The sequence below is a fragment of the Acanthopagrus latus genome, chromosome 9 (genome assembly GCF_904848185.1).
Source record: "Acanthopagrus latus isolate v.2019 chromosome 9, fAcaLat1.1, whole genome shotgun sequence".
NCBI classification, from domain to species: Eukaryota; Metazoa; Chordata; class Actinopteri; order Spariformes; family Sparidae; genus Acanthopagrus; species Acanthopagrus latus.
In genome coordinates, this window is record NC_051047.1 from 30,550,337 (window position 1) to 30,572,016 (window position 21,680).

Sequence of the window (21,680 nt, forward strand, 5' to 3'; positions counted from 1 at the left end):
GACTTTTTGTGATGAGGGCACATAAGCAGCCTATTTTTGAAACGTGTCCTTTCATGTCTGCGTTGCAGTGGTAGAATGAGATGCAGTGGCAGCAGCACTCGATTGGCCAGCAGACCCTCTCTGTGAAGAAAAGGAATAGAAAATGTCATTATTAATTATTACTGTCATCGTTACTTAATACTAAGGGTGCAAGTAACAGATCACAAAACTCACAGTTTAGATCATATCACTTTGGTGAGGAACAGGTTGGATCATTTTCAAGATCAAAACAAAAAGCATTATTGTTGTTAAATGAATTATGAATACTCTATTTTGGCTCTTATTTCTATCTAGACACATATTCACCATTTTATATTATTCTTTATATACAGGCTATTCTACAAATAATCCACAAGTATTATATATTTCTGATATAACTGGCTGGATATATATTGGCTGTCTGTCTGTCTGTCTGTTGTCAGTGGACTCGGTCAGTCTGATTGGTCAGATGGCTGCTGAGCCACAGGTAGATGCTGCTCAGGTGAACGGAGCTGAGATGAAAGTCAGTCATCTCAGTCAGTTTGTGTTCACTAACTCAGTCCACCCAGTACATGTTTGTCTCAGATCCTCCTCACTGCAGCTCTGCATCAATATCTGGGGAATTATTAGTTCGACTTTAAAAAGTGAAATCTGCAATTAATAACCCTAACCGTCAGATAACGAGCCAAATAACAAATCAACTTTGTTCAGTTATACCACCATCTGGTCAGTTTACATTAGTGACAACAGCAGATTAGACAGAGAAAACTGGACATACACATACATGATGCACCCGAGCTTAAGATGAGCTTACCTTGCATTCACTGAACAGTTGAAGGTGATGGTCGTGTAAACCGGATGTGTTGCCGCCCCTCGCAACGACTTTCTTCTTGCAGCTCCTGCAGATGGGGCTGCCATCCTCGCCCAGCTGTCCCCGAGTATTCTTATAACAACCGCAATATGCCCAGACTTCAGATTTGGTTTCTTTGAAGGCAGAAAAATGCCGTGAGGACCGCTACTATCAAGTCCTCCCTCCACCATGTCTTCTTCACTACATAACTAGCGCACGTTGCATGCTGTGCATGCGCCACAAATTTTCCACACCGTGGTTACTGACCGCTGCGGTTACCATGGTAATTAAAACTTAAAAGGTAACCTTCACCGTCTGGAATTTTACCGTGGTTTACCGTGACACCGGTAAATGTTACATCCCTAGTGGCAGTCAACAGTGTGAAACACACCATGAGAGGCAGAGAAGTGGAAGGAAACTGTCAGTGAATGTAAACCATGTTGGATTAAGGTCTAAATATAACTGTGTGACTGTGATGTGACATATGTAATAACTGTAAATGTTTGAGTTAACTGACTCAGTGTAAACAACATCGACTGGCTTCATTCCATCTAGCTTCCATTTCTGAGACTTGGAGGAGCTGGTTTATGTCCTTTGACCTAGCTGTTTCCCCCTCTTTACAGTCTTTATGCTAAGCTAAGCAAGCTGCAGCTTATCTTGAGGGTACAGACGCTGGTGTGAGTCAGTCTTCCTCTCTGACTTTCAAACAGACAACATGTCAGACTGTTCCTTTAATGACCTCCCTGGCTCCTCATGATCATTGACTTGACTTGAACAAAGCAGCCAGTTGTAATGAATCTGCTTCTAAACAAACTGTGATCAGATGTCCATGTGGGGCATCAGAAAAGAAACTGACGAGTCCTCTGAACTGACAGCTGCTGGATTTGGTTCTGCTGGATCATTATGAGCCCAGTGCGTTGTGTCATTGTGGACGCAGCATGCTGTTAGGATCAGAGGCCAGGACAGAAATACATCATGATATTTCTGTAGTGCTGAGACTTTCCCAGACTGCCACACTGAGTGCATCTGTTCCACAAAGCTGCCCTATCTCTGTCTGGAATAATCTGCCATGAATGTGTGTGTGTGTGCGTGTGTGTGTGTGTGTGACATCAGAGGGTGTGTCACAGACCGACTCAGTTGCATGATCTGTGTGTGGTGAGGGCTGTGTTAGTCTAATTATTGTTTCCTGTTGAGTCACCCCCCCCCGCCCCACACACACACACACACACCCTCTCTCTCTCTCTCTGGAAGTGATTACAGTGTGTTCTCAGTGTGTCTCTGTGTGGTTCCTTTAATTATAACCTGTGTGTTTTTTTTAAAAAAAGCCTGTAGACAAAAGTCACATGTTCTCTCTCTCTGTTCTCCTCCTCCTGTTGTTTTCCTCCTGTTGTTCTCCTCCTGTTCTCCTCCTCCTGTTGTTCTCCTCCTGTTGTTCTCCTCCTGTTGTTCTCCTCCTCCTGTTGTTCTCCTCCTGTTGTTCTCCTCCTGTTGTTCTCCTCCTCCTGTTGTTGTTCTCTCTCCTCTGTTTTCTAATGTTCTCCTCCTCTCTCTGTCTGTCTCCAGGTCAGCTGATCTCAGATGACGTGTCGGAGATCTTTGACCGTGGGGGCCGAGGCTTCATCACGCCGTACGGAAACACGCAGGCCACAAAGTCTGCCAGCGCTCAGTATGACGACAGTTACCTTGGTGAGCACACACACACACACACAGGGGCCGTCCATACGAAAACACTCTTTTGTGAAAATGCACACGTATTGCATCGTTTTGGCCGACCGTCCATACGGATCCTGAAAATGCAGCGCCTGAAAACGCACTTTTTTGAAAACAGTTCTCAGGGTGAAGAAATACGAAAACGCAACCCTCCCATTTTCATGTGGACGGCGAAACCGCATACTTTCCAAAACAATGACGGAATCACCCTACCCTCGACCTCTGAACCCCGCGACGTCTCACAACAACAACAACAATGGCGGTGGACAACATGCTTGTGCTCGTACTGCAGTAGATATTGAGCCTATTAGGGTTACTAGGGCAAAATATTCTGCTCCTCTGCCTCGGTCTCCCTGTACACGCCATTGTTGTCTTGTTATGTTTGGTTTCTCCTCTACTGTCTGTTTGTATACAGAGCGAAAGCTTTCTGCGCATGCTCCGTGTCTTCTTCTCCGTTTTTGGTGAATGTCAAGCGCCAGCATTTTCGGTATTTTCAGTGGATCCATGTGGACGCAAATATTCTTAAAACCATGACCAGGAAGACGGAGAAAAAAAGATTGTTTTCGCCCCTGTGGACGGGGCCACAGACACACATACGCACACACACACACAGACACACACACACACACACACACACACACACACACAGACTCTCTGCTTCTTTAGTTTAATCACATCAGTGTTGTCTGATGATTACTTTGAAGACTCACTGTTAATGTTGTATTTCATATTATTGAACATTCTGTTATTTAGTTTAAATCTTATCAGTGTTCCGACCAGTTAGCCTTCTTTAAAGGTTCTGTCTGAACATGTGATTCAGTACAGACACATTCACAGAGCTGACAGACCAACTGAAATCACACTGTCTGAAGTAATACCAGCATGATTTCAAAGACCCGTTTAATATTAATTTTTATTGATTAAAAAAAAAATTGTTCAGAAATACTTGAGAAGATCAAATAAGCTTTCTTTGTTAAACCACAAAGCACACATGAATGTCAGGTTCTTTACAGTCTGAGCAGCAGGTGACACTCAGTCCTGAAATCATAGAGAGAGACAAACTCAAACTTTAAACATGACAAACAGAGGAGGGACGACAGGCTGTCATAGTCATACAGTCAAACAAAAATTAAATATATATTTATGAATGATAAACAGAGCTGACATGAACCTTCAGAAGAGACTTCAGTTCGACTTAAATGTTTGTGATTTTAAACACTAAAATGAACATTAGTGCCTCAAGTCATTCTCTATGTGGACTGTGGATTGTTTGTGACTCTGACATGTTCTGTAACATGGTCTCAGTCAGATAACAACAGTTAGTATTACATCATGTGGATGAGTGTTAACCTGAGTGTCTGTGTGCGTGTGTTGATTAGGATACTCTGTCACAGTCGGAGACTTCAACGATGATGGAGTGGAAGGTGAGAACAGAAGTCATCTCCGTATACAACACTGTGAAACTATATACAGCACTATATACAACACTGTGAAACTATATACAGCACTATATACAACACTATATACAACACTGTGAAACTATATACAGCACTATATACAACACTGTGAAACTATATACAGCACTATATACAACACTGTGAAACTATATACAACACTATATACAACACTGTGAAACTATATACAGCACTATATACAACACTATATACAACACTGTGAAACTATATACAGCACTATATACAACACTATATACAACACTATATACAACACTGTGAAACTATATACAACACTATATACAACACTGTGAAACTATATACAGCACTATATACAACACTGTGAAACTATATACAGCACTATATACAACACTATATACAACACTGTGAAACTATATACAACACTATATACAACACTGTGAAACTATATACAACACTATATACAACACTGTGAAACTATATACAGCACTATATACAACACTATATACAACACTGTGAAACTATATACAGCACTATATACAACACTATATACAACACTGTGAAACTATATACAACACTATATACAACACTATATACAACACTGTGAAACTATATACGAAACTATATACAACTCTGAAACTATATACAACACTCTGAAACTATATACAACAATATATACAACACTCTGAAACTATATACAACAATATATATAACACTCTGAAACTATATATACGAAACTATAAACAACACTATATACAACAGTATATACAACACTCTGAAACTATATACAACAATATATACAACACTATATACAACACTGTGAAACTATATACAACACTACCACACTTTGAAACTTTATACAACACTAGTACTAACCTAAAAACTTTAGTTTTGTATATATGAATACATTTACACACAGAATAGGATGTTATTGTCATTAGATCAATAGAGATGTGTTTCATAGTCCATTAGTTAGTCCATTGATAAGTTGACCATCAGAAAGATTAAAGCTTAAATTGTTGTTTAAAACATGTGTCCATCTTTCCACAGATTATGTTACTGGAGTTCCTCGAGGGCAGAAAGCATTGGGCTATGTAAGTGTTACACACACACACACGCACACCCGTGTGCACACACATGCTAATGTGTGTGTTGTTGGATGTTTCAGGTGAACATCTTTAACGGCCACAACATGGACTCCATGGTGAACTTCACAGGAACTCAGGTGAGCTTCAACACTGAGGTTGATTGGATAAAGAGCTGTGATTTAAGTTTCATCAGAGCGTGTGACCATCAGACTACAGTCAGGATGAGGAACATTATGAATGTCTTCTCTGTAGAGATGGACAGTCAGGACAGAAAGAGAGGCTGTCATCATCACACCTCATGAACTCCACAGGAAGTGGGTCAGGCTGAACTGTGTAGCATCACGTGATGCCCTGCAGCCCAGAAAGACCTGTTCCCATAAAATAACACTGAAGCGTCAAACAGTCCGCCTCTCTGTCTTCAGTCCGTCTCTCTCTCTTTGTTACTCAGCTTGTCCTATGAGACAGCCCTCCTCCTTCAGCAGCAGCTCACAGACCACAGATGTCCTCTTTGCTGTTTGTTGAAGGAAGTCAGAGGTCATAGTGAGTCAGTAACAATGTGTCTGAGGGTGATCAGGTGGGGTTGGTGTTGCTCCTTCTGATGAAGATGGACAAACTGAATTTATCAAATATGATGTTTAAGGAGACGACACACAGCGACATGTACGAATAGCGGTGTTGCCGAACCTGAGAGCAGTTACTCTGATTACAGTTCATGAAATGTATGTATGTGTAAATAAAATCTTTACACGTGTGTCTCTTTCTGTTTTGTGAAGAATTCAGTGTTTGGAGAATCCTTCCAGTGCCTCAGTTTCCTCCTGCTCAGTGAACAGATAGTAAAGCCTACAGGGTTCTGTTGATGTCTGTCAGTGATGTGGTTCAGAAGTCATTTCATCAGACAGTTGATATTTCAGTCCAGTGTGTCTGTTGTTAAGCTGACTCATTAACACTGGATCTGGATCACTTTAATGAACCCTCCTCTCTCCTCTCCATGTTGTAGATGGCTGCCTACTTCGGCCATTCAGTTGCTGCCTCTGATGTCAATAATGACGGGTGAGTTTGTTTGTCTGACTCAGCAGTTAATAGTCTGATAAGCTGCTGAACACTGACTGACCTGTTTCACCACCTAACACACAGATTTAGTCTCTGCATTTGAGTTTTATCCAGATGGTAATGAGATGATGTCACACCAGACTGAACACAACATCCAAATTCCCTGAGATCATCTGTGGTAACATCTGTACTGTCATTAACACTGTAGACAATATAAAACACCTGACATGTTTACTGACATGTGACTCATGAGCCCCTTTCACATAGTTGCTGCAATAACCCCACAGCCGTGGTTCGCCAATTCTCCGCCGATGGTGATTCACACAGAGCGAAGCATCTCCGTCTTAAAGACGAACCGTCGTGTAATACACACAGAAAGCCGGCGCCACGGCTCCAAAAGAAGCACGACTGTCCATGTCATGGTGATGACATCTGTGTGTTTTCAAGGTGTTTCCCTGGTGTCCTCCTGTCAATCTGAACCTGCTGACAGTTTATAATGATATGGATGCTGTTATAATGTGTAGTGATGGAGATCCTGACCCACCAAACATCCTGGAAAGTGACAAAGTCATGTTTAACCCTAAATTACATTATTACATAATCATCAGTAAACAGGAAGCTGTCTGGCTCCCTCACTCGCGGGGACAGAGGCTGTTTTCTGGGGGAAAGTTCACCGAAGTCTCAGTCTGGAGGGCTGACCATCACTGTGATTTATTTTCATCACAAACACCCAGTGAATTAAAGTTTTTTGCTGGTGACAGACGCTTTCTTTCAGGCAGAAATGTGACCAAGAGTCAGGAGGACAGACGCTTCTCCACGTATAACTGCAGTATTGTTTTCCTTATATAAGTTGCCAAAGACAGTTACAATTACTGTGTTACTGTTGTTTGTTCCTGTAACGTTGCTTTGTGGGACATTTCTCTGTATTAGTGGAGTGAAGGACCTGTGTAGTTATTAGACCTCGATACGTGCAGCAGGTTCGGTTCGCCAATAATGCGCCCCTGATTCTACCTCCAGAGGTGGATTTGCGCCGGAGCAAAATTTCAACACTCGGCACCTCTGAGAGATTCACACTAAGATGGAGGCAGGGAATTGGCGCAGGGTCCCTGCATCCAAACGGCAGTGTGAACACTGCTAGTGATTCATCTCAAGTGTGTGAAGGAGAGGTACTGCAGGTCCAAGTGTGTGAAGGAGAGGTACCGCAGGTCTTCCATGCTCCACACTGCCACGCTGTTTATAATTACATGTTAATATAGTAAAATATTACCTTTATGTGTATATACAAGTCTCTTCTATTTCTTACCTTTTTATTTTATTATTTTTGACTATTATTGTTTATTGTTATATTACTGTCCTCTGTGACAAAAAATGTCCACCGTTTGTGGGAAAAATGAAGGAATTCTGAATCTGACGTGTGTGTGTGTGTGTGTGTGTGTGTGTGTGTGTGTGTGTGTGTGTGTGTATATGTGTGTGTCAGTGTGGTGGATCTGCTGGTTGGAGCCCCTCTCTTCATGGACAGAGGCTCAGATGGAAAACTTAAGGAGGTGGGACAGGTAGGACAAACACACACGAACACACAGGAACATCAGAAAGAAGGCATGCTAACACTGAATGCTAACATGGTGACACAATTAACATTACACATGTTACACATGAAAATTAATGGAGAAATAATAAAAGTATTATCCTACACCTCCTCATTGATTGTGTGTGTGTGTGTGTGGGTGTGTGTGTGTGTGTGTGGGTGTGTGTGTGTGTGTTCGCCAGGTGTCAGTGCACCTTGGTCGTGGTGGGTTCTCCTTCCACCCTGCTCAGGTGCTCACAGGCTCGGAGAAGTACGCCAGGTATGGCTCAGCCATCGCCATACTGGGAGACCTGGACAGGGATGGATTCAATGGTAACACACACACACACACACACACACGCACACGCACACGCACGCGCACACACACACACTCTCTGACCTGCTTCACCCCTCTTGTCGTGTTTCCTCCAGATGTGGCCATCTCTGCTCCGTATGGTGGCCCTGACCATCATGGTCTGGTCTACATCCATAATGGCCGCCCTCAGGGGCCGGACCCCTCACCTTCACAGGTAAACACTACCACCAGGTCACCAGGTGACATTTAATAGAAGTAGTCAGATACATCTCAACATTACATTACATACATTGTGTGCGTGTATGTGTGTGTACGTGTGTGTGTTGTCTGTTAGGTCCTACAGGGTAAATGGGCTTCGAGCTACATGCCTGCTAGCTTTGGATACTCTATGACTGGAAACACTGACATCGACCAGAATGGATACCCAGGTATCACACACACACACACACACACACACACACACACACACACACACACACACACACACACACACACAGATATACAGCAGGGATGAACTGCTGCTGTGATTAAAGCTGCTGTTTGTGTCTTACAGATTTAATAGTGGGAGTGTTTGGAGCAGACAAAGCTGTTTTATACAGGTAATCCTACTGTGTGCATGTGTGTGTGTGTGTGTGGAGTTTAATGAGTGAGACCTCCTCTGATATCAAAGACTTTCTGTTTCCTCCTCACTTTAACGATGCTTAGAGCAGATTAACCCCTTCACTCCTCAGACCTGTTCACTCGTTGGTTGTGAATGCAGAAAGCATTGTGTTGATCATGTGTTGATCATGTGTTGATCATGTGTTGAGGTTTTCAAAATCTTTTATGGTTTTTAAATCATCACAGTTTTAGTTTTAAGGATTTTTAGGCCGTCTTCTGACTTTATAATGGGTGTGTATTGCGTGAGCTACAGTGTGTGACATCATCGCTAGAGTGTAGAGCAGCTAGAAAAACTGGAGAAAAAATTCTCTTCAGCTTGATTTGGATCCCACATCTGTTACTTAACATGGAGAATATATGCATAGCAACATTGGAAATCCTGTTGGCTTTGAGTTGATGGTCTTATTTCAGATGTACGACTTACAGCAGCTCCCCCATAAGCCGCAATGTTAATTTTGAGCCTAAATTTCTGGATGACAGCAGACTGTACCTGATTTGTCTCTCGCTCTGGAGTCCTCATTTTTCACTCTACAGGCTTTGGCTCAAAGCTTATAGTCTATTTCTAATGCTTCATTCTCACCCAACCATTACGACACTTCATTCTCTTCAGACGGGACTTCAGTACACTATAGTTTGGCCTTAGTTTTTCAACAAACCTACATTATTTCATAGTTTTTATATATTCTGGACATTATTCAAAGTTTTCACAACCAGCAATCCACATTTGGCTTCAGCTGGTCAACAGGGAGCATTCACAACCGCAAGTTCTTCAGTTAGCTTGCAGCATTCACACTAACTAGAGAGGGCAACTTATTATTAATGATTCTCCTGTTCTTTTGTCTTGTTTTGATATTTATTCTTTATTATGTATCAGAGCTCGTCCTGTGGTCAGTGTGAATGCCACATTAGACATCACTCCTCAGATCATTAACCCGGAGGAGAAGGCCTGCTCAGTTCCTGGAACCAGCAATATGGTGTCCTGGTGAGTTTACACGTGTTTACACTTCCTGTTTGTTCCTGAACTGGTCCCTTCTGAGCTCTCTACCGTTCTGTCCTCAGTAAAGGCTACAACTGAATCTGAAGCAGCTCCTGCAATTCATCCTTCATCTCATGTGATATCTGTGTTTTCAGTTTTAAGGTGAAATATTGTCTGAAGGCCAGCGGACCTGGAGCCCCTCAGACCCTCAGTGAGTCTCACACACACACACACACACACACACACACACACACACACACACACACACACACACACACACACACACACACACACAGACTCTCTCTGACTGGTCTCCTATCTGATTGGCCTGCTAAAGGTTTCCGTGTGGACCTTGTGTTGGACCGCCTGAAGCAGAAGGAGGCGACTAAGCGCGTCCTCTTCCTGCACGGTCGGACCTTTCAGTACTCCAAGAACATGATGGTGACGAACGGGAAGACACCGGCCTGCGAGGAGCAGGAAGTCTTCCTGAGGGTGAGGAGGTGACACAAGTCAGGAGGGAAAGAAGGAGAAACTGTCTGTCGGAGGAGTTTGATGTGTAAACTTGTGTTTCTCAGGATGAGTTTCGAGATAAGATCACACCGATCTCCGTGGTGATGGAGTACAGTCTGGACTATAAGCTGGCTGCAGATCAGACCGGACTGCAGCCCATCGTCGACATGTCCGCCCCCTCCAATGTCACCAAACAGGTAACTGAGTGTGTGAGCGCACTCACACTGCTGCTGTTTTCTGTCAGTTCCACTGTAAATGTTCTATAATATGTATTATAACATATATAATATTACTTCTTTCCACTCCTCCCTCATCTGATCACTCAGGCTCACATCCTGTTGGACTGTGGAGATGACAACATCTGTAAACCTGACCTGAGGCTGTCGGTGAAGAGGTGGGAGGTGTCCCTGCACACTTGATACCTTCATTTAGCAAAGTGACAGATTTTCAAACTTCTCAAATGAAATCAGACAATTAGAATGTTTACGTTACTTTGTTGTCATAGCAACCACCAGCAGATCTACATTGGAGACGACAACGCTCTGACTCTGGAGATCAGTGCAGAGAATCAGGGCGAGGGAGCATACGAGACGGAGCTGCACGTCTACCCGCCACAGCAGGCCGACTTCACCGGCGTCGGAGCTGTGCACAGCCAGGTAACTGCACCTGTACCTGTACCTGTAACTACACTTATACCTACACCTGCACCTGCACCTTTACCTGGACCTGTAACTACACCTACACCTGCACCTTTACCTGGATCTGTAACTATACCTACACCTACACCTGTACCTGTAACTGCACCTGCACCTGCACCTGCACCTGCACCTGCACCCGGACCTGTAACTACACCTACACCTGCAGGTTCATGCAAAACATTTTCCCAGAAAACAATTCTGAACTGGTTCCGCTCTAGTTCTGTTATGGTTATGACGTGATTATAATATGGCTCTGATCTGGTTCTGATCTGGCCCAGACTCTCAACAGGTTATCCTGCTTCTACAAGAAGGAGAACCAGACCAAGGTGGTGGTGTGTGACCTGGGGAACCCCATGAAAGGAGGAACAAAGGTCAGTGATCACATGACTGATCCAGACACAGACTGGTTGTCAGGAGCAGATCAAATGTGCTGCTGGTGGATCGGATCACAGAGGTTTTACTGATGAAGACCAGTTAAACTGAAATGAGAGGAAGCAGTTGGAGGAGTTGACAGTCGCAATTCAAACAGCTGCTCTAGATTTAAACATGAAGTTTACTCTGATGATCAGTTTGTTACAGAACCAGAACTTTACGTACCAGTTAATGTGGTATTTAATGAGATGGATCATCTACGAGCTGTGATGACACCAGACCAACATGTTCTCCATCAGAGTGGAGACGAGATGCGTCACACAGGACTTCAATATTCTGTGATGTATCCTGCTGCTTCCTGATTGGTCTGCTGCTGTCTGTCTCTGTGCTGTGATTGGTCAGGTGGTGGCAGAGTTGCGGTTCAGTGTTCACCAGCTATCAGAGGAGGACACGTCAGTAAAGTTTGACCTGCAGATTGTCAGGTACGGTCCTGTCACATGACATCACTCATCACCTTCCTCCATGTGTCTGCAGCTGTTTATTAACTGCTGTGACTCTTCTGGAGTACATAAACTTTCTCAGACTGAACGATTCAGGTCATCCAGTGTTTTCCAGCTGCTTCTGATGGGAAACAGCTCCTGTGTCCTCTGTGCATCACATGGTGTTGTAGTTATTAGCTGTGTAGTGATTGATCAGTGGTATTAGCGTCTCAGTGAAGCAGCTGAGTCTCTTCTCTGTGCCAAATGGATGGATTTCCTTGTAAACTGAAGCGAAGTTAAACTTTTTCAGTCGACAGGAAGTCATTTTAATGAGCTGCTGACCCTAAAACACAGTATAGACACACGGCGGTCAGTATGTGCTTACAAAGAAGAATCTGTCCAATCAGAGCAGAGTATGTTAATGAGCTGCACACATCAGCATTCATGACAGCAGAGCAGTTTGTGTCCTGACACTCATTTACATAACAAAAACTGTGTGTGTGTGACGGGGGGGTGGTGAGGTATGTTAATGACAGGGCTGCGTTGCCGTGGTTTCTCTGCTCTGATTGAATCCACGTGTGCAGGAAGAGAAGAAGTCTGAGTCTGATGGTACTAAGGCAGAGCTGCAGCACTCACAGGCAGCAGCGCCCCCTGTGGCTGCTTCTGTAACAGCAATACACAACCTCACAACACTGGCCGAACGTCTTGATGATGATGAATATGATGATGATGACGATGGTGATGTTTTTGTTTCAGCTCTAATCAGTTCAACAACACCAGTCCACGAATCTCCAGTGTCACCAAACTGGCTGTCCTTGCTACAGTCTCCATAAGAGGGTAACACACACACACACACACACACACACACTACAGTTCTGTAGTACACACTAACCCTTTTCACACAGAGACACTGCATTATCGGTATCTCTTTATATTATCTTTGTGTGTGTGTGTTATCAGGACGTCCTCTCCTGGTCAGGTTCTTCTTCCCATCGCTAACTGGAAACCTAAAGAGCCTCCTGTGGTGGGAGATGACATTGGACCACAGATAGTTCATGTCTACGAGGTACACACACACACACACACACACACACACACACACACACACACAGTCACTGTATATATCTGTGTGTAAAAAATCAGATCTAGTTTGTGGAAACTGCTTCATCACATCACAGAAGTAATAGTAACCTGTGAATCAGCTGGTCTGAAGTGACTCGAGCACACTGTCGTTAATAAACAGGAGAAGAAGAAGAGGTCTCCAGCTGGAAACACAACCAGAGCTGTTGTTCTTCTTCTGCTTCATGTTGAATATCTGAGATAATGAAGCAAATGTTCTCTTTGACTGAAGATTGTGTTCTTTGTCAGACTGCATTTATTTGGTCTGAACAGTTTCACTAACAGACCAGAGCATCAGTGTTCAGCACATGATCGATTCAATTAATAATCAATGACCATGTCTGCTCTCAGCTGCTGAACAATGGTCCCAGTACATTCAGTAAAGCCTCTCTGGAGGTCGAGTGGCCGTACCAGTTCAAGAACGGCTCGCTGCTCTACATCACCAGCTACGAGACTGAAGGACCAATCAACTGCACCACTGACATGGAGATCAACCCCCTGAACGTCTCTGTGAGCAGGACACACACACACACGCACACACACACACACACACACACACACCTGCACACTGAACATAAAGAAGCACTTCACTGGCAGAACATGTCATATTATAAACTATAAAATACAAAGTGTTCATGTCTGAGAGTCACTTAATGATCAGTGATCTGCTTCCAACTTGACAACAAATCACAGGAATCCTGGAAATGACAGGGTTTGTACGGGTGCTTGAAATCATTGAAAGTGCTTGAATTTCAATGTTGTGTTTTCAAGGTCTCAAAAGAGCTTTGATTTTAGTTTAAGTGCTTGAAAGTGCTTGACATTATAACTGTGTCTTTTACAAAATTGGGATCAGACTGGATAATTAATTTCTTAAGTTTTTGCTGTTATGAAACATAATCGTAGATGTTTACAGCATAATACAATGTACATTGTGATAAAAAATGAAGAAAAAAATCACGAGTATATAAATTCCTGTAGATACGTATTTTACCCCAGCAATAAGGTTCTGGAAAATCTTGAAAATGACCCTTAAAAGTGCTTGAAAAGTGCTTCAATTTGTACGAAACCTGAAATAAAGACTGAGATTAGTATTGATTATAATAATGTGCGTGCGTGTGTGTGTAGAACCCACTCTCCTCGGGGAAGAACACCAGCAGCGGGGTTCCACCCAGAGAACGAGAGACAGAGGGACGGAATAGAAACCACATCCGCAAGAGAGACCTGGAATCCAGAGACACACAGAGCGACCTGCAGACTCTGGTACACACATACACACGCGCACACACACACACACACACACACACACACACACACACACACACACACACACACACACACACACTAACCCGCCCCAAGCTGTTTCCACTCCTGAGGAGTCAGTCTCCTCACCTGATCTGAATTCCCTGCAATCAGTCTTGAAGGATTTGGGATAATCCGTCCAAAAAGAAAGAAACATAGCAAGTCTCAAACAATTGAACTGCTACAAGCTAACATAGCTAACACAACTAATATAGTTAACACAACTAACTCAGCTAACACAACTAACTCAGCTAACCCAATTAACATAGTTAATACACACACGCCAGTATAAAGTTTGATTCAAACACATATGATGAGCTGTGATGGCTTCCTCTGGTGTGGACTCTCAGTCTCACAGCTCAGCGCTTGTCTTCGGTCAACAGGTGAACTCTTGTATTGAACTTTTGAGCAAATGTTTTTCCAATTTTAATTCAATCGATTAGATCATACAAAACATAAGTACACCATGTAATGGCAGTGTTTTCACATACAAAAACAATATTCCTGTAGTATGACAAATGGAGAAAACAAATCAAACAAATAAAATAAAATAAAATGAATAAATAGAATGAATAAAATGTGCATGGGAGGTCCACATAACAAACCAGAGAGACAAGGTGGGGAGAAAAATGAAAAACAACATGGCAAAAGTACAGACACACCAGATACATACAGACATACATACATACATATACACACATATACAGTGCTGCTTGAAAGTACGTTTTACCATAATTTTATTATTTTATCATTACCAGTTTTTATGTATGAACAGATGTCAGATATACGTTTATCAATTGCATGAACTTGTTTAGTAGGACTTGTTTAAGTAGCCCAAAAAATACATGAAACATGGAATTAGTGTATGTGCAAAAGTAAGTGAACCCCTAGCTGCGTTGATTAAGTCAAGCAGGTAACAGACTCAGGTGAAACACATTTGGGTGCTTAATAAATCATTTAAGCAGACCAGACATCCTTGGGAAAGGGTTTGGCCTGCACTAGTTAAAAGAGAGAGAAATCAAACCAAACCACTGTGGTCCCATACAAATCAACAATGCCAAGAGTAAAGGAGATATCCGATGACATGAAGAAGAGGGTAGTGACAGCCCATCAGTCTGGGGAGGGCTATAAGACCATCTCCGAAAGATTCCAGCTCCATCCATCCACTGTAAGACAAAAAATGTACAAATGGAGGGCCTTCAACATGACAGCAACTCTGCCCAGAAGTGGACACCCATCAAAACTATCACCCAGAAGCACCAGAAAAATAATAAATCAGGTAAAGGCCAACCCACACATCACCTTTGCAGACCTCTCTAGTAGCATTTGGGACAAATGTGCATGCATCTACAATCAGACAAAAATTTAACAGCCATGGTATCATGGGAGGGTTGCAAGAAGGAAGCCTGTACTCTCAAAAAAGAACAAAGCTGCTGGTTTCAACTTTACCAGCAAGCACTTCTGGAAGTTCACTCTCTGGACAGACAAGTCCGAATAAAATAATTTGGTCACAATCAAAACCACCATGTTTGGAGAAAAGCCAACGCTGCATATGAAGAAAATAACCTCCTCCCAACAGTGAAGCATGGTGATGGAAATGTGAAGGTCTGGGGTTGCTTTTCTGCTTCTGGACCTGGACGACTCCATATTATCCAAGGAACCATGAATTCTCTGGCACATCAACAAATTCTTGACCAGAATCTCCTGCCATCAGTCAGGGAGTTGAAGCTGGGACGAAAATGGATTACACAACAAGACAATGACCCAAAGCATTCTAGCAAAACTACACAGGAATGGCTTCAGAGAAAGAGGATTCGTACTCTGGATTGGCCCAGTCAAAGTCCGGACCTTAATCCAATTGAAATGTTGTGGCGAGACCTGAAGAAGTTGGTACATGCCAGATGTCCCTCCAACCTCTCTCAGCTGGCTGAGTTCTGCAAGGAGGAGTGGGCAAAAATCCCCATAAGCAGATGCAAGAGACTGGTTAGTGGTTACAGAAGACATTTGGTTGAAGTAATGGCTGCGAAAGGAGGAGCAACAAGCTACTAATCCAAGGGTTCACGTACTTTTGCACGTTAAATGTTCAGTTTTTGTGAAATAAACCACTTTTGTTGAATTAAACAATGAAAATATAAGGGTACACAGCTCGTTCAGAATCAGTGCACTCACAGTTACAGGCACTGTAACATGAATTACGGCAGATAGCTGGGATGCAACATTGCTCCAGAATAAACTGACAGGAGGGCAGTCCCACATCATGTGAAGACATGTGCCCCACTGGACGTGAGGCACACAGAGGGTCGTTAGCAGTCAGCGTGAGGTGTGTCCCATGTATAAATCATACTGGATTTGCTGGTGGTCTGGACTATGGGGTGCTGGGGAAATGTCGGACCACTCCTCATGCCAATCAAACTTCTGGTCCAGTTCTGGGCAGTCTTGCTCCCAGACCTGCTCCAAAGGTCTTGTATTGAACTGTTGTATTGAATTTTCAAGGCTTAGCACAGGTAGACACACTTGTGGGTGGATCCATGTTGGTGTGACCAGCTGAGATGTCATGGTTTGTATTTGGATGCTGACAACAATCTGTAAACAAATGACAGATGTCAGCATGTTGTTTTGTTTACTGCTTGTTGGTGTACATCATGATGACATCACACAGATAATGTATGTCACAAAATGTGTCAAGCAGCAGAAACAACATCTGAATACATCTGACACACAACTGAAACAGCGTGTGTGTGTGTGTGTAGGACTGCTCTACGGCGGAGTGTCTGAGGCTCAGGTGTCAGGTGGGTCGTCTGGAGAGGAGAAAGAACGCCATCCTCTTCATCTACTCCCGCCTGGCTGTCAACAACTTCCTCAGGGTAAACAACAAACAAACATCTGGCTCTTGGTGTCAGGGCTGATGTGATGACAGTATGGATTCATTCTTGAAGCAGAACCTGAAGGAGTTAATGATCGGTCAGATAAACAACAGTCTCACAGGAGAACTGTTGCCTGGCAACTGGTCTCAGGTGTTTGTTTTTGCACCTATGACACATAAAAGGTGGTCAGAAGTTTTCTTCACTCTATTACATATAACACTGAACCAGTGTGTGTGTGTGTGTGTGTGTGTGTGTGTGTGTGTGTGTGTGCGCGCGCACTTCAGACTGAGAATCAGAACCGATCATATGCGGTCCGATCCACAGCCTCCTTCACTGTCATCGAGATGCCTTACAAGAACCTGGAGCCAGAACTACCGTCCAACAGTACCACTGTAAGAAGCACACGCACACACACACACACACACACTTCATCAAACTGTCCCAGTTTGTTTCCTGCACGTCATAACCAACTGTGAAAATGCTGCTGGTGTGATTGTGTGCTGCTGGTGTGTGTGTGTGTGTGTGTGCGTGTGTGCGTGTGTGTGTGTGTGTGTGTGTGTGTGTGTCCTCAGGTGAGTGTGTCGGTGGTGTGGGTGGCTGAGGTTCCTATGCCGGTCCCTGGGTGGGTCGTGGCTCTGGCCGTTCTGGCTGGACTGCTGCTGCTGGCTCTGCTCATCTTCATCATGTACAAGGTCAGACACTCACAGTGGAATGTAACTAAGTACTTTTACTCAGGTACAATGCTGGATTACACCATACTTTTCTTGCGTATTTACTTTTTTCTGCTACTTTACAGATTACATGACTGTGATCAGCTGACTCAGTTTACACAAATGTGATAAATGGATCAGTTACATTACTGATACTTTACTGATACTTTACTGATAAACAAGTACATTAACATCAGATACTTTTTTACTTTTACTCTAGTACAGTCACAAAAAGTAACTGTACAGAAATGAGTACTCCTAAGCAATTAGAGTACAGAGTTCTTATGTAGTAGTTTAAATTTACTGTATGTGATGTTTCAGTGGCATGATGAATAATTAAAAACTAGATCTTCTTCTTCTTCTTCTTCTTCTTCTTCTTCTTCTTCTTCTTCTTCTTCTTCTTCTTCTTCTTCTTCTTCAGTTGGGTTTCTTTAAGAGAGTGCGCCCCCCACAGGAGGACTGCACTGAGAAGGAGCAGCTGCAGCCAGAGGAGAATGGCAACGCTGATGCCTAGAGGAGGAGGAGGAGGAGGAGGAGGAAGAGGAGGAGGAGGTCCCCCCTCTCTATGATCAGAGAACTTCAGGGTAAAATGTCGGACGGGAGAGTTTCACTGTATCACTGTATCACTCCGATAGAGGTTCTGCTTGAGGTTTTAATGAGGTTTTTATGAATCATTTTGTGTTTGTGCCAAAAGAGAAACTCCACCAGACAACAGCGGTCACACAGTTAAAGGACAAGTTCAACATTTATTAGCTTTGTTACTCGTCACATGTTCAGACTCTCAGGTTAGCCTAGCTTAGCATCAAGACAGCAGCTGTAACAGTTCTGATGAACCCGTCTGTTTAATGAGTGTGGACATCACAGTGCAGAACCATCAGCTGACTGGTTCATAGAGGGTAATGTTGACCCTCGTTACCCTGCAGACAAATGACATCTGCAGTGGGTTAATCCATGAGCCAATCAGTGACTTCAGAGCAGCTGGTTGGCTGTTTTTGAACAGAACTGGGTAAATGTTGAACTTCTTTAACAAAATGACCAGGAACGCTTCATGGGTCAGAAATCTGATCATCTGTGTTTGTTCCAACATGTTTGGCCTGAGATTTAATTTGCACATTTTCTGTCTGGACCCACAAAAGATCTGTGGGTGTGTGTTGCCCAGAAGTCCAGAACTGCTGATGAATTCAAGTTATTGTATAACCTGCCCTGATCAATAACACTGAGGCTGCGCAAAACCCAGAGCTGTGGCTCCTCTCCATTAGCTTCCACAAAGTGCTGACTCATCTTCCCATGATTAGAATCAGAATTTCTTTATTTGCCCCCCAAACAAATGACAGTAAGACATTCAGTACTGATAACAATAAAAACAGACAGAACCACTGAAGGAGAGAACAGGCCAACTTCTTCAAATAAACTATGGGAATAAAATCACTGCTAGCTGAGTGTCATTGAGGATAAAGCTGTTAAAAGTGAATTTATGAAGCAAAGGATCGTGGGTACATGATGTCCTCGGTGATGGCAATATGAAATATGTCATCAGCAATGAGTGACCTGAGATCAGCTGTCTGTTGTTTCTGATACAGGTGGTTCAGTTTGTAGTGAGAAGGAGGATGAGGAGGAGTGTTGCAGTAATAGATTACTCTGATGTATTCACTTTTTTCCTGCTGTGTGTGTGTGTGTGTGGGAGCTGTTTCTTCGGGGTGTTTTCACTGTTTGTTGATATTTGTTGCATCAGAGCGTCTGTCTCATTTCAATCATATGTCTACAATCAAACAAACTTTATTCACATTTGATGTTTGTTTGAAAATCAATGCAGCGATGAGTTTATGATTTGCTCTGTAAAACTGACTGCTGGTTAAGCCCCTCCCCTGAGGACTGATGTCCAATCAGAGCGAGGCAGGTCTGTCACTGTTACAGCAGTTTGCATCTGCTGTAGTGGAAATTGATGTCATTAGCATGTCTGCTAGCATTCTGACTACCTATAGTGCAACTGAGCATTACCTCCAAGGCTAAGAGTTAGCATAGCATAAGCCAACAACTCAAGTTTGTTGGGTTACAACAACAACATTCGCTGTGTAGTTTTGCTCACCATGTAGAGGAGATGCTATCAAAGTTAACACTAACATCAGCAGCTCTGTTCCGATCCTGATCAGCTCCCGATAGCAAAGACAGACTGCAATAACCTCCTCTATTAGCAAAATACCATGTAGCCATCAAATAAGTTAAGTTAGCATGATGCAGTTAGTGGAATATTTCATGCAAATATACCTTTTTTTTTTTTTTTTTTTAATTATTTTCCAGGAAATTAAGAACTGAAATATTATTAAATACCAATAAGATGATTCTTGTTCCATTGTTGGACCTGACACTGGCCTGAAGGTGAGACAGGTGACACCTTCCAACTTAAAACCACTCAGCTGTTAACATCAGCTGGAGAACTGATTGAGCTAACATTAGTATAGCGACTCCAAACAAAAGACGAAGTCACTGAGAGGCAGAGTGGGGGCGCATTGCACTGGTGACTAGCTACACAACCAAGGAAGCCTCTTCCATGTTGGCGATTGCATCCATATTTATTTTCCAAACAGCGTAGCCCACAAAACGATTAGCATTAGCATTGTAGCTACACTGATGAACCTGGTTGTAACAGGATGGATCATTGTTTTAGGATTCTGATGATCAAATCTGTCTATGAATTTAAACTGTGTGAGAGCAAAGAGATTAACAGACATAGCAACAGAAACTAAGGGGGCGGGGCTTAGTAAGCAGTTTTAGTTCCAGTTATATTTTTCCTTCCCTGCACTGATGCTCATCTACTCCTCTGCTTGTTTGATTTATTATAGCGTTATTTTCCTCAGATTTCAGATCGCGTCTGGCAGCTTCATCTGAAAGCAGCTCGCTATTTTCTGTGTGTGCATTTATGTGTGTGTGTGTGTGTGTGTGTGTGCATGCTTCTGAATATATAAACAAACAACAGAAAGTTCCTACAGAATGAATTCACCCATATTGGGTTTTCATCATGAATTAATATTGATAGTTTTAAAGATATAATAATCAAGTTAAGAGTAACACCACAGGAACTATAAACCATTTTGTTGTATTATCCTCTGCTGCCACTAGAGGTCACTGCTGCGCCACCAAACTGTTACTGACTCCTGCTGTCATCACAGATTTACTCCACATATAAACTGTGTTACTAGTCTGATGTCGCACTTCTGGAGGAAACTTTACTCTTCTGACTGCGATGTCACACCTTCAGTCACTTCCTGTTGACCACAGTGTGAACAGGGTGCAGACCAGTGAGACGGGATCTCATTAATAGCTTGTTAAGAAGTCATTAGCATGTGTGAGTCTCTGATGGGACAAGATGGACATTTCCACCTGACTGAGCTGCTTCACTGCACTTTTAAACGTGTTTAAACTGAACTAATATAAATTGTTACTTCACTTTAAATTCAGTTGAAAATATTCACAGAAGCTCTCAGGACAAAAGTTCTGCATTAAATATAAACAGAAATATTAAATTATTGTTCAATATTATAATTATAATCCTTGTTGAATTACATAGAACAGAATCAGAGCTTAAAATCAAAGAAGTTAATCACCTGTCTGTGTGTCTGTCTTTCTCTCTGTCTAACTGTCTCTTTCTCTCTAACATGAGACAATATGTATTTTTGATGTATGTATTCTTTCACCTGGGGAATAAAATTAACTTTTTTCATAAAGAGATGATTTCGCCTTTAAAATAAACTAACCTGTTCACATTGTAAACATGTGTTTTGTTTTTGTCTCTGAGGATCAGCGCTACAGCTACAAACAAAAAAGAGATGAGATGACAATGCAAAAGATTAAACATGTTAACCTGTACAGAGGAGCTGTTCCAGATACAAACAGGAACTGAAGAAGACTAATGGCTACAGTCATGCCAAGAGCTAGCTCAGTGTCAGCATGCTAACGTGCTGCCAGCTTT

The 21,680-nt window shown here is 42.8% G+C and overlaps 1 protein-coding gene across 1 annotated transcript in view; it reads left to right on the plus strand.

Moving 5' to 3' along the window:
• Nucleotides 1-21,481, plus strand: part of itgav (integrin, alpha V) — a 32,530-nt gene extending 11,049 nt beyond the window's left edge. Inside the window, exons 7-32 of the mRNA XM_037109214.1 lie at nucleotides 2,432-2,554; nucleotides 3,958-4,002; nucleotides 5,059-5,102; nucleotides 5,177-5,233; nucleotides 6,094-6,146; nucleotides 7,624-7,699; nucleotides 7,914-8,043; nucleotides 8,143-8,240; nucleotides 8,361-8,454; nucleotides 8,580-8,625; nucleotides 9,561-9,668; nucleotides 9,818-9,873; nucleotides 10,000-10,154; nucleotides 10,238-10,369; nucleotides 10,499-10,566; nucleotides 10,678-10,828; nucleotides 11,149-11,241; nucleotides 11,645-11,724; nucleotides 12,478-12,558; nucleotides 12,682-12,787; nucleotides 13,192-13,350; nucleotides 13,966-14,100; nucleotides 16,890-17,003; nucleotides 17,288-17,395; nucleotides 17,576-17,695; nucleotides 18,135-21,481. Of these exons, the coding sequence (XP_036965109.1) occupies nucleotides 2,432-2,554; nucleotides 3,958-4,002; nucleotides 5,059-5,102; nucleotides 5,177-5,233; nucleotides 6,094-6,146; nucleotides 7,624-7,699; nucleotides 7,914-8,043; nucleotides 8,143-8,240; nucleotides 8,361-8,454; nucleotides 8,580-8,625; nucleotides 9,561-9,668; nucleotides 9,818-9,873; nucleotides 10,000-10,154; nucleotides 10,238-10,369; nucleotides 10,499-10,566; nucleotides 10,678-10,828; nucleotides 11,149-11,241; nucleotides 11,645-11,724; nucleotides 12,478-12,558; nucleotides 12,682-12,787; nucleotides 13,192-13,350; nucleotides 13,966-14,100; nucleotides 16,890-17,003; nucleotides 17,288-17,395; nucleotides 17,576-17,695; nucleotides 18,135-18,227 (2,525 nt within the window). The 3' untranslated portion in view covers nucleotides 18,228-21,481. The remainder of the gene's footprint in view (nucleotides 1-2,431; nucleotides 2,555-3,957; nucleotides 4,003-5,058; nucleotides 5,103-5,176; nucleotides 5,234-6,093; nucleotides 6,147-7,623; nucleotides 7,700-7,913; nucleotides 8,044-8,142; nucleotides 8,241-8,360; nucleotides 8,455-8,579; nucleotides 8,626-9,560; nucleotides 9,669-9,817; nucleotides 9,874-9,999; nucleotides 10,155-10,237; nucleotides 10,370-10,498; nucleotides 10,567-10,677; nucleotides 10,829-11,148; nucleotides 11,242-11,644; nucleotides 11,725-12,477; nucleotides 12,559-12,681; nucleotides 12,788-13,191; nucleotides 13,351-13,965; nucleotides 14,101-16,889; nucleotides 17,004-17,287; nucleotides 17,396-17,575; nucleotides 17,696-18,134) is intronic.
• Nucleotides 21,482-21,680: the final 199 nt, after the last annotated feature.